The sequence below is a fragment of the Anthonomus grandis genome, chromosome 10, assembly GCF_022605725.1.
Source record: "Anthonomus grandis grandis chromosome 10, icAntGran1.3, whole genome shotgun sequence".
Lineage (NCBI taxonomy): Eukaryota > Metazoa > Arthropoda > Insecta > Coleoptera > Curculionidae > Anthonomus > Anthonomus grandis.
The window spans coordinates 27225748-27240158 of NC_065555.1; the positions used below are offsets into that span (position 1 = coordinate 27225748).

Sequence of the window (14411 nt, forward strand, 5' to 3'; positions counted from 1 at the left end):
AGAGCCTTAATCGATATGTCAATACAGATTGACAAGTAGCATATGTCATTTGTCATGTATATATATAACGCCATTTTCATAAAATAAAGCAGTTGTCATTCCGCCTTCAAAGCAGTCGTATAATTCACCTCCGCCTCAACCCTCAACCTCCAAAAACACGTTACAATTTTGACTCATCTTAGAGAGAGACGGTTTCCCTCTGTAATCTTTTTAGATGATATTTTGCTCTTTGGTAATACATGTCAAGAATGTTATGAAAATGGTTATTACACAAGCAAACTTCTAACTACACTTGGGTTCATTTTAAATCTTGAAAAAAGCAAATTAATTCCTATTCAAAAAATTCAATACCTGGGTTTTCTTTATGATTCAGTTGACATGTGTGTTTCACTCCCAGAGGAAAAAATAATAAATACGATTAAGTTGGTTAAAAAGTTTTCTGCAATTGGCACCTGTTCTATTAGAGATTTTGCTATGTTTGTGGGTAAACTTGTTTCTCTACGTCCTGGGTTTAAATATGCCTGGTTATACACAAAATTGTTCGAAATGCAAAAATTTTTAGCACTACGCTCTTCTGGGGGTAACTATGATGCAAGGATGCAAATCTCGTCCGAGTTAGCTACAGATTTTCAGTGGTGGCTTAATAATTTACCAAAAGCCAAAAATAATATTAGATCTGATGACTTTCATTTAGAAATTTTTTCGGACGCCTCAAAAACAGGATGGGGGGTTAACTGCAAAGACAAAAATACTCATGGGTTTTGGTCGGACCATGAAAAAGAGCAACACATTAATTATCTTGAGCTTTTAGCGGCTTTCTTTGGTTTAAAGTGTTTTGCAAATTCCTTATCAAATTGTCATATTTTGTGCCGAATAGACAACACAACGGCTATTGCTTATATAAATAAAATGGGAAGTGTTCAATACCCAAAACTTAATAATCTTGCACGTTTTATTTGGCAATGGTGCGAAGAAAGAAATTTATTTTTATATGCTTCCTATATAAGCTCTAGCGAAAATAAAGAGAATCTCGTAATTTGCAAATGGAAACCGAGTGGTCTTTAAGCAAAACCGTTTTTGTCAATTTGGTAGACCTAATATTGACCTATTTGCATCTCGAAACAACAGGAAGTGTTTAAAATAAAATCGAAGGTATTATATAAAACAGAAACATTTAACGTGTGCACCTTCTAAGCATTCAGGTATAATAAAACATATTATCAAAATTTGCATAATTGAAAAATATTCCGAGCGTTGTTTTTAAATGTACTGACTGAGGCTGTTCCATGCTTTTTGCCCACGCTATATATACTGTATGTATATTGTATTAACTCTGGTTTTCATAATAGTGTATAAATAAGTAAACATAAAGAAAAATCTATGCATCAATAAGACTGAATATAAAATTTATATCTTTCTAATACCCATAACACAAACAATAATAATAAACGTAAAACGTGAAAAATTGTTAAAATGTAAATGTAGCCAATATCTATTTATACTATCCACAAATACCTGTGTATATTCCTTAATCTTATTTATATTCCATGCTATAACAAGGGTTCTATGCCCATCGACCAGGTTAAAAAATTATCGGTTGTAACGGACACATGGGGTTCCCCACTATAAGTGTTGGAGGTACTTACTAAACTGCTAAAGGTCAGAAGAGTTTTGTCTGAAAATAAAAAGTTTTGTTATATTTTACAAGGATAAAATAAAAAACGCATTGTTTTAAGGTTTAATCAAAAATTACAAAGAACCTATTGATGTAGGACAAAATTTTAGAAATCGAGCATGTATATTTCTGTAACTTGTGGTAGACATGGGCAAATTAGTAAAATCTAATTTTCGAAGAACTTCCATTTTCTTTATTTGAAATTTAGTAAGACGTTTCGGTTGGATTGGGTTGGGTTCACAAAATATTTGCTTCTGTCCAATGTATTATATACAATAATTATTTGCTGTCACACGTAAAAAGAATGATATAAAAGGTACAAAATACCTGTCTAAGACTTTCTTTTAATATAAATTTTAGAGACTCATTACACCGCATATGAATGGAGTAAATATTTTAAATATGGAAAACCGGAGAAAACTTCATATGTATAATTTTATTTACCGCATTATAAATAATCATAAGCCCCCCTATTTAAAAAATATTTTAAGGCCTGCCAGTCATATTCGCAACACTAGGTTTAATCACAAATTTTTAATCCCTCAGCATCATACGGCATCATTTCAACGCTCATTCTCTTTTGTTGCTGCGCACTTGTGGAACCAACTGCCAGAACAGATCAAAACACGTAGCAAGAAGGGTTTCTCAAATCATGTCAGATTGAAGTTACTCTATGAACAAGGTTCTCAAGCTTAGTAAATCATACATGTCATTAATAATACGACATACTGACTTCAGCGTCATAACATATTATATTAATCTTTTTTTTTTTCTTCGCTTTTCCCGCGGTCAGGATGCCCTTACTGTCGCCCCTCGCTTCTGCCTCCCTAATTGCTAATTTTTTAATTTTTTGTTTTTTTTTCATAACTTAACATTATATTTATTGTAGTCGTTTTAAATTCTTTCATAGACTAAATACTAATGATAGTGCTTGCATCTGCCATGCATTGATTCTTTTTTTTAGTTTAGCTTTTATATGGAATTATTTAGATTATTAGCTTTATTTGTTTTAATTGTTATGTATAGGATAGTTCACCATATACTTTTCTTAATATAAGGAGCATGTGAAGCGGGTTTTTTTTACAATCGATGAACTGTCCTGTTTGTCAAACTTTTTTTTCATAAAATGTATTCTTTTTTTTCTTATTTTGACAAATAAACGATTTGTATTTATATGTTGTGCTCATTGTCTTGGCTTCAAGTGGTCGCTTTGTCTCGCCTATGTATGAATCTCCATGTTTACACGGGATTTGGTATAACCAGTTGGGCATTCTGTTTTGTTAGCAGTCTGCTACTTTTTCACTGCTATTTGGTTTAGTAGCAACTGCTATCTGCTATGAGTTTAAGAATCGCTGCTATTAAAATAGCAACTGAATTTTTTTACGCAGGCACCTCGGCACCTTATTGTCTGGTGTCTCGTTGGTTGCAGGGGCGTCGGCGATAGCATTATCGGAAAGAAGTCGGCTTTTAATATTTTAAAAATTAAGGAATAAAAATAAAAGCTTTTAGCGATGTTTCTTTGTCCACTCGGTCTGTTTATAGTTTATATTAATTGTTCCTTTTGCAAATTCGCTCATGGCTTTTTTTACAGTATTTTACAGTTTAAAATTTAACAGTTTAAAGTTTACACTGTTTACAGCTAGGTCTAGCTATGCACGACATGTACGTATCGAATAAAACTCAAATAGCACCCGCTATTAAATAGCAGCTATTTTCGACTGCTATTTTTGATTCGCATTAGCAAAAGCATTTGCTATACGAAAATAGCAGGTTTGTCCCAACATTACCTCCTATGGATGTCTTCGAAGTGAAGGCAGTAGTCTTGATGCTGTTTTCACCTTTGTTAAACCAGGATGATTGGAGCTGCAGTATAGGTATTGCCCTGTGTGTTGGTTTGCGATGCACTGATATCCTTAGGCGTCCATTATTGTTCTTTATAAGAACATCTAAGAAGGGCAATGCTAACTCAGTTTATAAAAAAAATTATAATGGCATAATATTCCGGCAAGTTTGCTGCCCCTGTATCACTTTTGTCCTGGAGCCTATTGAAAGTCCTTTGTTCTGGACTTAAGATCTATATTTGAATTGAAAGTAGGAGTTACGAAGACAAACTTCCAAAAAACCCCTCACTTCCTTCAGTGGAAGTCCAGTGCACTCTGCAAGTGTTGCGTTGTGTCCCCTGACCATCTTCAGGTATTTAAAATGAAGAGAATGTTTGAGATGTAATGAGAAGTTCGACAACTAAACTTTACCTTTTTACCAATGTCTACCACTTTCAAAAATGGACTGGAAAACCGGTATGGACCTGGAAACAGCAAACTATCTAGCGACTCAGAAAAATCAAGAATCAAATTCACCAAGGAGGAAGAGCACAACAACTTCCTACGAGAGGCAAGGGATAACGATGTTATTAAAATCAGGCATAATAAGTCAGGCACATGATCAATGCGCACTCTAGAACGCGCCAGTAAAGAACTGATGCGATCCCAAGTTGGATTCCATCATTGGAGGGAGGCACATCTGACAAATATAATGCTAAAACATCCTAAAACACACCTATTAGTGGGTGATATGAATATTAATTTATTGCATAATTTACAAATAACCAGTCCATGGGTACTCTAGGTGAAGCCATATCCTCCAAAGAGGAACTAGATACAGAGGTAGTACGGCTAAACAGTATAATCATTAGTTCTTACGAGACAACCTAAGAGAGTTGGCAACAAGAGATTGCCCTGGTGGAATGACTCTCTAGGGAGCCTCTCAAAAAAAGGTAAAAAGGTCGTACCACCGCGCTCTCAAGGGGGAACTCAAAAGAACTAGGATTTATATTTAACGGCTAGAAGGAAATTTAAAAACGAAGTCCGACGCTGTAAAAGAAAACCGCTGGCGCACGTTCTGTGGAGAGACGGAATCTCTCTCAGACACAGCCCGTCTTCTGAAGCTACTGGGCTCTGACAGGAAAAACGAAATAGGTGCCTGACGAAAGGTGAAGTGTGAACCTTAAACAAAGAAGAGACCATCGAGCTTCTTCTTAAAACTCACTTGCCTGGAGAAAGAAACGCTGCACATTTGGGCGAGGAACCAGATCCGGAGCCGGACTGGAACCTCGCCAAAAACATAGTAACAAGCGAAGCCATAGCTTGAGCAGTGGGCGAGTTTAGTCCATATAAGGCTGCGGGACCTGATGGAATCATACCCATGATGTTGCAGGTAGGCCGCGCATTTACACTGCCTTACTTAAAGAGAGTTTTTGAGGCCAGCATTGCAATGAGGTATGTTCCACTAACATGGAGGGCGGCAGACTACCGCCAACCGAAGTCCTTTAGGGCAATAAGCCTGACTTCATTTCTACCAAAGAAAGAAAAAAAATAAAAGACTCTAAAAAGGCTTATAGACAGGTATATAATAGAGGAGATTCTAATAGAATCGTCACTACATAGGAATCAGCATGCGTACATGAAAGGGAAGTCGACGGAAACGGCACTTCACTCTGTAGTGAGCAAAGCAGAAAAAGCCATAGAGAACAAGGAAATGGAACTTGCTCTTTTCTTTGACCTGGAAGGAGCATTTGATAAAGCAAAAACAGATACTATCTGTCAAGCCCTCCTGACCAGGGGCACTCCGGCTCATCTGGTCAGGTGGGTCAAAACGTCTTAGGTTAAGACGATTAGTGCTACACTGGAAGACTATCGTGTCGAGGCCAGGGTGAAGGAAAGGCCTTTCGCCACACTTTTGGTGTCTGGTGATGGACAGTCTCCTCAGGAAGCTAGAACTTGAAGGATTCTATGCACAGGCATACGCGAACGATGGACTAGAGATGTTCACGGGTAAATTTGTGAACACAGTCTGTGAGCGGATGCAAGCCGCGTGCAGGGTAGTGGAACAGTGGTGTCTGGAGACAGGCCTGTCGGTCAACCCAAAAAAGACCGAGCTTATTCTCTTTACTAAGAGGCGGAATATGACAGGCTTTAAACCTCCCACTATGTATCAGACTCGCCTAACCTTGAGGCAGCAGGTCAAATACTTGGGAGTTACTTTAGACAGCAAGCTCACGTTTAAAACTCACGTAGAGCAGGCAGTGAATAAGGCAATAGTCCTTATATGGCAATTACGGCGAACAATAGGTACAAGATGGGGTCTTAAACCATGTCTTAACCAATGTTCTCCAGTGGCTTTATACTGCAGTCATACGACCGAGGATCACATACGGATCCGTGGTATGGTGTCTATCCGTATTGAAGATCATCAAAGCCCAAAAACTAACCAGACTGCAAAAACTGGTGTCTACTTGGGAATTACTGGAGCCATGAGAACCACACCTGGGGCACCACTAAATATTCTTCTTGGGTTACCGGACCTCCCAGTCTGGATTGAGAAGGAGGCCATGGAGGCGCATAAGAGGATGAAGGATAGCGGAGAGTAGCGCAATGTTAACTTAGGACAAGGCCATATGACGATTGCTCTCAGGATCTGTAAGAACATGCCCATTCTGACATCCAGATGCACTACGGGAAATGGCAAACTAAGGTTAAAGAAGGGGTTTCAAGTCGAAATCCCGACAAGGGAAGAATGGTCGGCGAACCAAATTGAAGAGCCAAATGGTTTCCAGGCCTGGTTCACAGATGGGCCATGGATGAATAGCACCAATTCAGCTGGAGCCGGGGTGTACAGGATGGAAACGAACACAGGGAAATCCTTTCCTCTAGGGAAACACACCACAGTATTCCAAGAGGAGGTGTTTGCTATACTCGAATTAGCAAACAAACGAGAGGCATTGGAAGGTAACGGGGGGATTTGCATCTACCGATAGTCAAGCTGCCCTCAAGGCGATTCAGAAACCCAGGGCCAGCTCAGCGCTAATCTAGGAATACAGAAACGCTTTGGAAAGGCTTGCAGTACACAGGGAAGTGAGACTGAGGTGGGTCCCAGGACACCAGGGTGTCGAGGGCAATGAGCGGGCCGACGAACTGGCAAGACAAAGTTCCGTTTACCCCTTCGTAGGCCCCGAACCATTTGTCGGTATTAGCAAAAAACAAATCTCCCAGGCACTTAATAATTGGGCCTGAGAAATGATACCAGACCATGACGGCTCTAAAGCAAGGCGACTGCTAACAAAGACCCGACAGAGTATCAAAGACTTGTGGGAATCCTGACTGGACCACTCTGTCCGAATTGCGATACAGGGGAAGAAACTTCATACCACATACTAGGTATTTGTGATAGGTGGAGTCGCCTGAAAAGGAAAACTTTCGGAGCAACGACACTCCAACGGGAAGATCTGGAGTGGGACAACGTGCAAGCCTTTTTTAAAAGGGCGGGCTCACTCAGTGAAGACCGCGCATTGAGAGTGGAGGCATAGGGGTGGGTGATTCTGGGGTTGGCGAAAAGGGACTGCTCAGGCCTACTTGCCGAGCTCTAGCTTCCCCACCCTTACTACTACTACTACAAATAACCAGGGACTATCAAAACCTTGTAAGGCTAAACCACTTCAAAATAAGTAGAAGTGAATGAAGAACATGCCACGAGAGTTACCAGAATGTCTAGGTCTCTAATACATCATGTTCTAAGTGATTGTAGTTGTAAGTTAGATTTTAAACTTAATGCTAGGAATAATACGATTTTGGATCATAATATGATTTTGGTAGAAGTCTAAAATTTACAAACCCAAAGGTTTGTTATGAAGTTGAATCTGTCGACCATAGCAAATTTATAAGCTTATTTAGTCAATAAGTTTTAAATCTGAATAATCTTTCAACAATTGCTTAATTTAATTTAAGAATGTAAAACCAAGTGTGAAAACACAAAAAAACAAATAAACAATAAAATTAAATTAAGGAAGAAGTTCATTCTGAAGTGGAGTCAATATAATATTGAAAAGTTAGTAGGGGAAGTCTTTTCTCCACAAATAAAATGCTAATCCTCTAATTTCAGGAGTGATGCATTTCGGCAAGTGTTCTTGCCATCATCAGACTTGGGTTACTTAACACATACACAAATTCTAAACAATAACAAATTTTTAACAAATCTACTAACTTTTCAATAATAAAATTAAAGTTTAAAGAAGTTAAAGTATTAAAGTTAAGTAAAAGGAAAAAACTGTTACTCTTAAAGAAATTGGCATTTGGCAGGAAATAATATTAAGAAACAATGGGCATTTATTCTTAAGTTTATAAAAAAATAAGAAGAATTGAGTGAATGTGGACTCTTTGTTGATTAATAACCACATAATAATTAATCATACCAAAAGAAAGAAAAAATAATATATAATATATGAACAAAGAAATTGTACATAATTTAAACACTTTACTACACTCTTTTCTCAGATTGGTGGATCAATTGTCGCAAGTCTAGGATTACACTCAAAGATATGAGAAATCTTGAGGTATATATCTTGTCAATTTTAGTAAAATTAGTTAATAAAACACTTGAAACTAGAATCTTTCTACAGGAACTAAAAGCAACTTAAGTCAGGTGATAAACAAGATATGAATACCTACGGACCGATTTCAGTTGTGAGTATATTCTCTAAAACTGTAGAAAAAGTAATAAAAAAAGAATGATAAAATTTATTAATGCTCATCAGTTATTTAACAATTTTCAATACGGTTTTATAAAAAACAGTAGCACACTTGGGGCTGCCGTCAAATTCGTTGACTGACTGTATCTCAAAAGCCTTAGATAATAAACAGATAGTTGTGGCTGTTTTCATTGATTTGACAAAGGCTTTTGATGTATTGGATATAAATATTTTATTAAAAAAACTATTAAATATGGGATTTAGAGGTGTTATGTACTCATTAATAAAAACATATTTGCTTGATAGACAGCAGTATCTAAAAGTAAAAAACCCAAATAGTGCATATCTCTTAAGTAATACTGGTGTGCCACAGGGATCAGTTTTGGCCCTTTGTTATTTAATTTAGTTAAGTACTTAATATTAAATCGTCGTTGTCAATGCAATATCTGCTATGTGAATTTTTGGCCAATTTGACCTATTTGCCACATAGAAATATACGCTATGTTTTCTATAAAACGAAACTATGCCATGTGCATATTTCTCTACAGAAGACCGGCAAATATAGTAATTTTATATATGCTATGTGAAGCACTAAATTGTAATTAATGCTATGTGCTAAGACTAACACATGACATAAATTTCTGCCAAGAATTTACCACGTGACTGGAAAAAAATTGTCACATAGCAGATATTACATAACCTCAAAAAGGCAAGTTCATTATTTTATTTAGTTTAATAACAATATTTAGGTTGGGGTTTAATTTGTGTTGTTGTGTTTCGCGATTAAACAAATAAAAAATGTGTTCTCGTGGAAAATTAATGGTAAAAATGGCTTTAAAAGATAATTACCGCAATTCTGGTAAGTTGGATGTTTAGTTATTTTGTTGCTTTTAAATAATTTGGTTTTTGGGTCTTCTCTTTAAAGCATCAACTAGTAAGGCTTTTCGAACTGCTTATGACGATTTATCGGATTTAGAAGATGATAATGAACCTCTAAGCAAATTATTAAGAATCAAGGGCCCTAACAATGACAGTAGTTGCAAGTCTCAAGCAGCTGCTCATGAAAATTTATCGGATGACAATGAACCATTACGCAAACTATTATTAAAGAACCTTAATAAATCTAACCCTGAAGAATTAACTATCCGTAAGTAGTATTTTGTTGGTGTTTTTGTGGATATAAATTGCAATATAAAAGGCAACAAATTTAAAAATGATGTATCTGCTCTTTTCCTACGTTATTGTCAAATTAAAGATAATTATTAACTTTACATTAGTACATTGTCATTATGTTTTTATGTTATAGATGTACATGAAACAACTTCTGAGGTAGTCAATGCAGATGCTCAACCGACTGTATTATTTGAGGTCCCAGTTAATGAAAATTTTATGTTGTCTCCTGATGTACTACATGAAATGAAAAGTCAGAACCTAATAATCCAAATTAATGACAAAAAAGTATTAGACTGCTCAGGACATGACGAAAATATTAATCATGACGTTGAGGGCGAAGTAGAAATAGAAATGTTAAAAGAAGAAAATCATGATAATTTGCTAAATGAGAGAGAAATTCTTGCAGAACCTAGTAGGACCATAAACAAGCTGCAAAAATCCCGAGAAGTAACTAAGTTAAAAAGACTGAGAGGTGAGAGCTACATAGGGTACACTCGGTCAAAAAAAGGAATTATAAGGCATGACAAAGTAAGGAAGGAGAGATGTATGAAATGTAGATGCTGTCATAGTGAAACATCTAGAAAAAAGACAAGCAAGAGTTTTCTGTGTCATCAAATAACGGAAGAAAGCATTCGATTATTTTTGGAGTTTGCCAAGCTGGGTTTCAAGAAAATCTTACCTTAGAGGTTTAGTTTCGACCACAGATATAAAAAGAAGGAGAAAAGAAAATAGCAATAAAACAGACAATCGCAAAAACCAGTCTCATTCTTGTTATCTCCCACTGGAAACTGGTAACATCTTGTTTATTTTAGTAAAATGACCATTTCTTATTCGTTCTGTTCGTTCTGTTATTCAGATGAAAAAGTGTTAGTATGCAGAACAATGCTACTTCATAGTTTCAATTGGGGACGAAATATGTTTGAACGATGGACCAGCGATTTTCATCAAACCGAAGACTCAAGCAATAAGCGAGAAGATATAGACAGTGAAGAAAACTCGGATGAAAATTATGTTGCAAATCAGGCTAAATCAAATGTAACAAAATGTATGAAAATGCAAGCCCGTCAGTGGTTGAAAGACTTACCGAAGGTCCCGAGCCATTATTGTCGGAGCTCTTCTAAAAATGTACCTTGAATCTGTATTTATATCAACCCTCCATATTTATAAAGTGTACGTTAATTTTTGCACAGAAAAGAACACAAAACCAGTATCACGTACACTATTTACAAATATCTTAGAAATCTGAGAAAATTGCTATTCACAAACCTAGGAAGGATCAATGTGATCTATGTTGCTCGTGGAATACAGGTAATGTCCCAGAAAATGTATACAATGACCACTTAAGGAAGAAAAACGAGGCTGAGCAAGCTAAAAAAAGCGCAAAAGAATCTGCCTAGAATGAAAAGCTAATTGTAGCAAAGTGTCCTTTTGGCGCGAAAGTTGGAAGCGTCTGCAGTATATTATAAACAGAAATTGCAAATCCATAATTTTACAGTTTACGCACTTAACGACAAAAGTGTGGATCTTTATGTTTGGCACGAAAGCAATGGCGGTGTAACTTCAAACGAATTTACAACGTGCATTGTTCATTACATCGAAAATGCTATTCAAGAGAAAACTTACAAGCATGTTGTTCTGATATCCGATGGTTGCGGGTATCAGAACCGCAATAAGATTCTTTCTAGTGCCCTTAATAATTTAGCAAAAAAATTAAATATTACCACAGAGCAGCTCATCTTAGAACGTGGGCATACAATGATGGAGGCTGACTCAGTTCATTCCTCGCTTGAGGCATACTTAAAGCCCCCAATTTATGCGCCATATGACTATATCAGTCGAATGAGGCAGGCAAGAGACCATCATCCATACAGGGTACATAGCTTAAACTTTACTTTTTTTAAAAAATACGATAATGTTAAAGGCAGTTTTGGTTCAATAAAACCTGGAAGAGACGCAAAAGTAACAGATATACGTGGACTATTATATTTGCCATCCGGCATCATGAAGTACAAATTGAATCACAGCGATGATTGGATTGAATTCGAAAAACCTCGTCAAAGTCGCAATAAACTAAAATCTACAGAGCTTCCGTCTGAACCGCAGCAACTACATTTAGCTCCAATAAAAATAACAAAGCAAAAATTTGAACATTTGCAAAAACTATAAAAAGTAATCGAACATGATTATCATGCCTTTTATGATTCTCTGCCGCATCTTTAAATACTATCTATGTATGTATTACATCATACCTCTAATATTTACAATGTAATTTTGAAATAATAAACTGGTTTCTAAACTCTTTTTATTGCTTTCTTTTAATTTTTATTGAGAAATACCAGCTATGTGCATCTTGGTAAAAACGCAAAATATGACATGTTTAAAAAGTCAACTGCCAACATCTGCTATGTATATAGTAATGACAATCAATACCTGCTATGTGTAAGCAACGTTCAATTTTTACAAACTATCAAAAAACCCTACTATATTTTCTGTTTTTTACTATCACAATATATTCTGAAATGGTTCTACCAAAATTCCATTACCTTAATAAAATTTTAAACTTATAATTGTCACAAGGGTCTAGTTTTCCCTTTCTACTACAAAAACAAGTTTTTTCACATAGCAGATATTGCCGTGACAATGATGAAATGCGCCAATTTGAAGGCAAGAAATTTCACCTTTGCAGATTACACTGTTCTACTTTACAGTGAAACGGATGAAGTAGCTCTTAATAATCAAATAAACGATGATCTAAATCTTTATCTTGAATGGCTTTTTTCAAATAAATTAAAAATTAATATTGATAGGACCAAGTATATTGTATTTAAACAGAAAAATAAACTTATAAGTGACTTTAACTTAAATATTATTGGTATGTCTTTAGAAAAGGTGTCTTTTATAAGATATTTGGGACTGATTGTGGATAAAAGCTTGAACTGGAGAAAATACATGACCAGAATCAGTTAACTTACATAAGTTAGAACAAGTTTTAGAAAGAGAACAATGTAAAATAATTTATAAGAATCTATGTGGTCAGCAAAGAAGTAACATGAACATTAGATAGTAAATAACAAATAACATTCTCAAAATAACATTTATCAGGTAAGCACTAGGACTAATATGGACTTTAGAAATTCCATTATAGATGCTATTAAAATCTATAACAATTTAGCTACATTTATAATAGATATTAATAATTATATTTATGTTAAAAAATTTAAAGATTTTCAATCTATTAATTAAGTAATATTTATTAAGGGAAATTCTTTTTTTGTGAATTCAATATATTTTATTATAATTATTTTTTGTTACTCAAGGCCAGTGTTTGAAACCCTGATTATAGGTTTTATTATGTTTTTAAAATGAACTATATACCCATAAATTGGTTTTCATTTTTTTAAATATTATACACAGCTCGACGTGGCAATTTTTTAAATGCATATCCTATTTATTATTCTGGACTATTATAGTCCAGAAAAATGCATCCTTAAACTTGAGGCAGATAGAACTTATCTTTCCGATTGTAGAACACTCTTTTTTACCATCGGAGTTAAAAAGAGTGTTCTATACTGAAAATTGCAGTATTTGCCTGAACGGGGAAGATTAGCTAAAAGCTACTCTTTATCTCTTAACCTATCAAGCTTAAAAAAAAACTAAAATTAAAATTACTACAAAGTAAAACATATGTTCCATCAATAAGAAGTAACAAATAAATAAATTAACCGAGAACAACTAATCATTGCTGTTCCAAAAATAGATCTTTATAGAATCTTCGATAACAATAAATGGTAACATGAAAATTAGGCTTAAAACGATTAAATAGAATCACAGCTTGATACGTGAAAGAATGTTCAAATATTGATGTTGTGTGACGTTCCATTGAAAGTATATTATACCTTATATTACGACTGTGAACCTCAAATCTGTAAATTATCTTTTCACCCAAAGACACAGGTATGCGTGTTTTTAATAGGCGATACAAAAATACTAATAAATACAACTTAAATATATCTACAATTTTTAGCCATTTGAGTTGAAGTATGGCTTGAGATACATAGTCGTATTTCCCAAGATTATTAATAAAACGACAACATGTGTTTTGGATACGCTGCTTGTAATTTAAAATACTTTTATTTGCATAAAGCATTCGTAAGCGTAAATAACATTTTTGTAATAACATTGCAGTGATCCCTAAATCTGAGAGACGTGTCAACAATGAGTCCCAAAATGTTTGCGTGATTTGAAAAAGTGAAAGTAGTATTATTAAATATTATTAATATTAAGTGTATTTTCTATGTTATGCCGTTGATTGCGACCTGCAAACAATAGAACTTTAGTTTAAATAGGGTTATCTGTAAATTATGTTCACTGGATTAATTACCTACAAATCAAAATTAATGGAGTCTGTTGCAAGCTGAACATTATGTGGATTAAATAGGTGGAAAACCTGAGTATCGTCCGCATACAAGTCCGAATTTAAAGCTACATTAGGTAGATCGGAGGTATACATTAGGAACAAAAGTGGCTAACAAAAACAAAAAACTAAACAAAAGCAATAAGCCGGAGTTATTACAACCAAAATAAGACAACTTGGCAACGAGCAAGTCGTGATCAATCATGTCAAATGACTTCGGTCCAGTGCCACCAAGATCACAGCCAACTTTTTGTCTAGGGCTCTAATGATATTATCTGTAATATTTAGAAAAGCACTAGTAGTGCTATGGCCCTTTCTAAATCCGGATTGTTGAACTGGCAGGATATTAGTCTCACAAAGGTAATCCATCAGTTGACCATGTACTATTCTTTCCAAGACAAGAGGCAAGAGACTTATGGGCCGTAGGTCTAAGACATTTTTGGGATTAGGAATTTTGGAAACTGGACATACTATAGATTCGCGCCATGGTCTAGGAAAATAACCAATTTCCAGGCAACTGTTTACAATGTGAGTAATATGATTAATAAGATGAGGTAAACATAGACGCAACATATAAAAGGAAATTCCATCATTTCCAGCTGTATTGGATTTAATATTATCAATGACTT

At 35.2% G+C, this 14411-nt stretch overlaps 1 protein-coding gene across 3 annotated transcripts in view; it reads right to left on the reverse strand.

Annotated features, from left to right (window-relative positions):
* Positions 1–1385: 1385 nt before the first annotated feature.
* LOC126740963 (thiamin pyrophosphokinase 1) overlaps positions 1386–14411 on the reverse strand; it is a 39998-nt gene continuing 26972 nt past the window's right edge. For all 3 annotated transcript variants that reach the window (XM_050447171.1, XM_050447170.1, XM_050447169.1), the window contains exon 5: positions 1386–1675. In XM_050447171.1, coding sequence (XP_050303128.1) covers positions 1551–1675 — 125 coding nt within the window. In that variant the 3' untranslated portion in view covers positions 1386–1550. The remainder of the gene's footprint in view (positions 1676–14411) is intronic.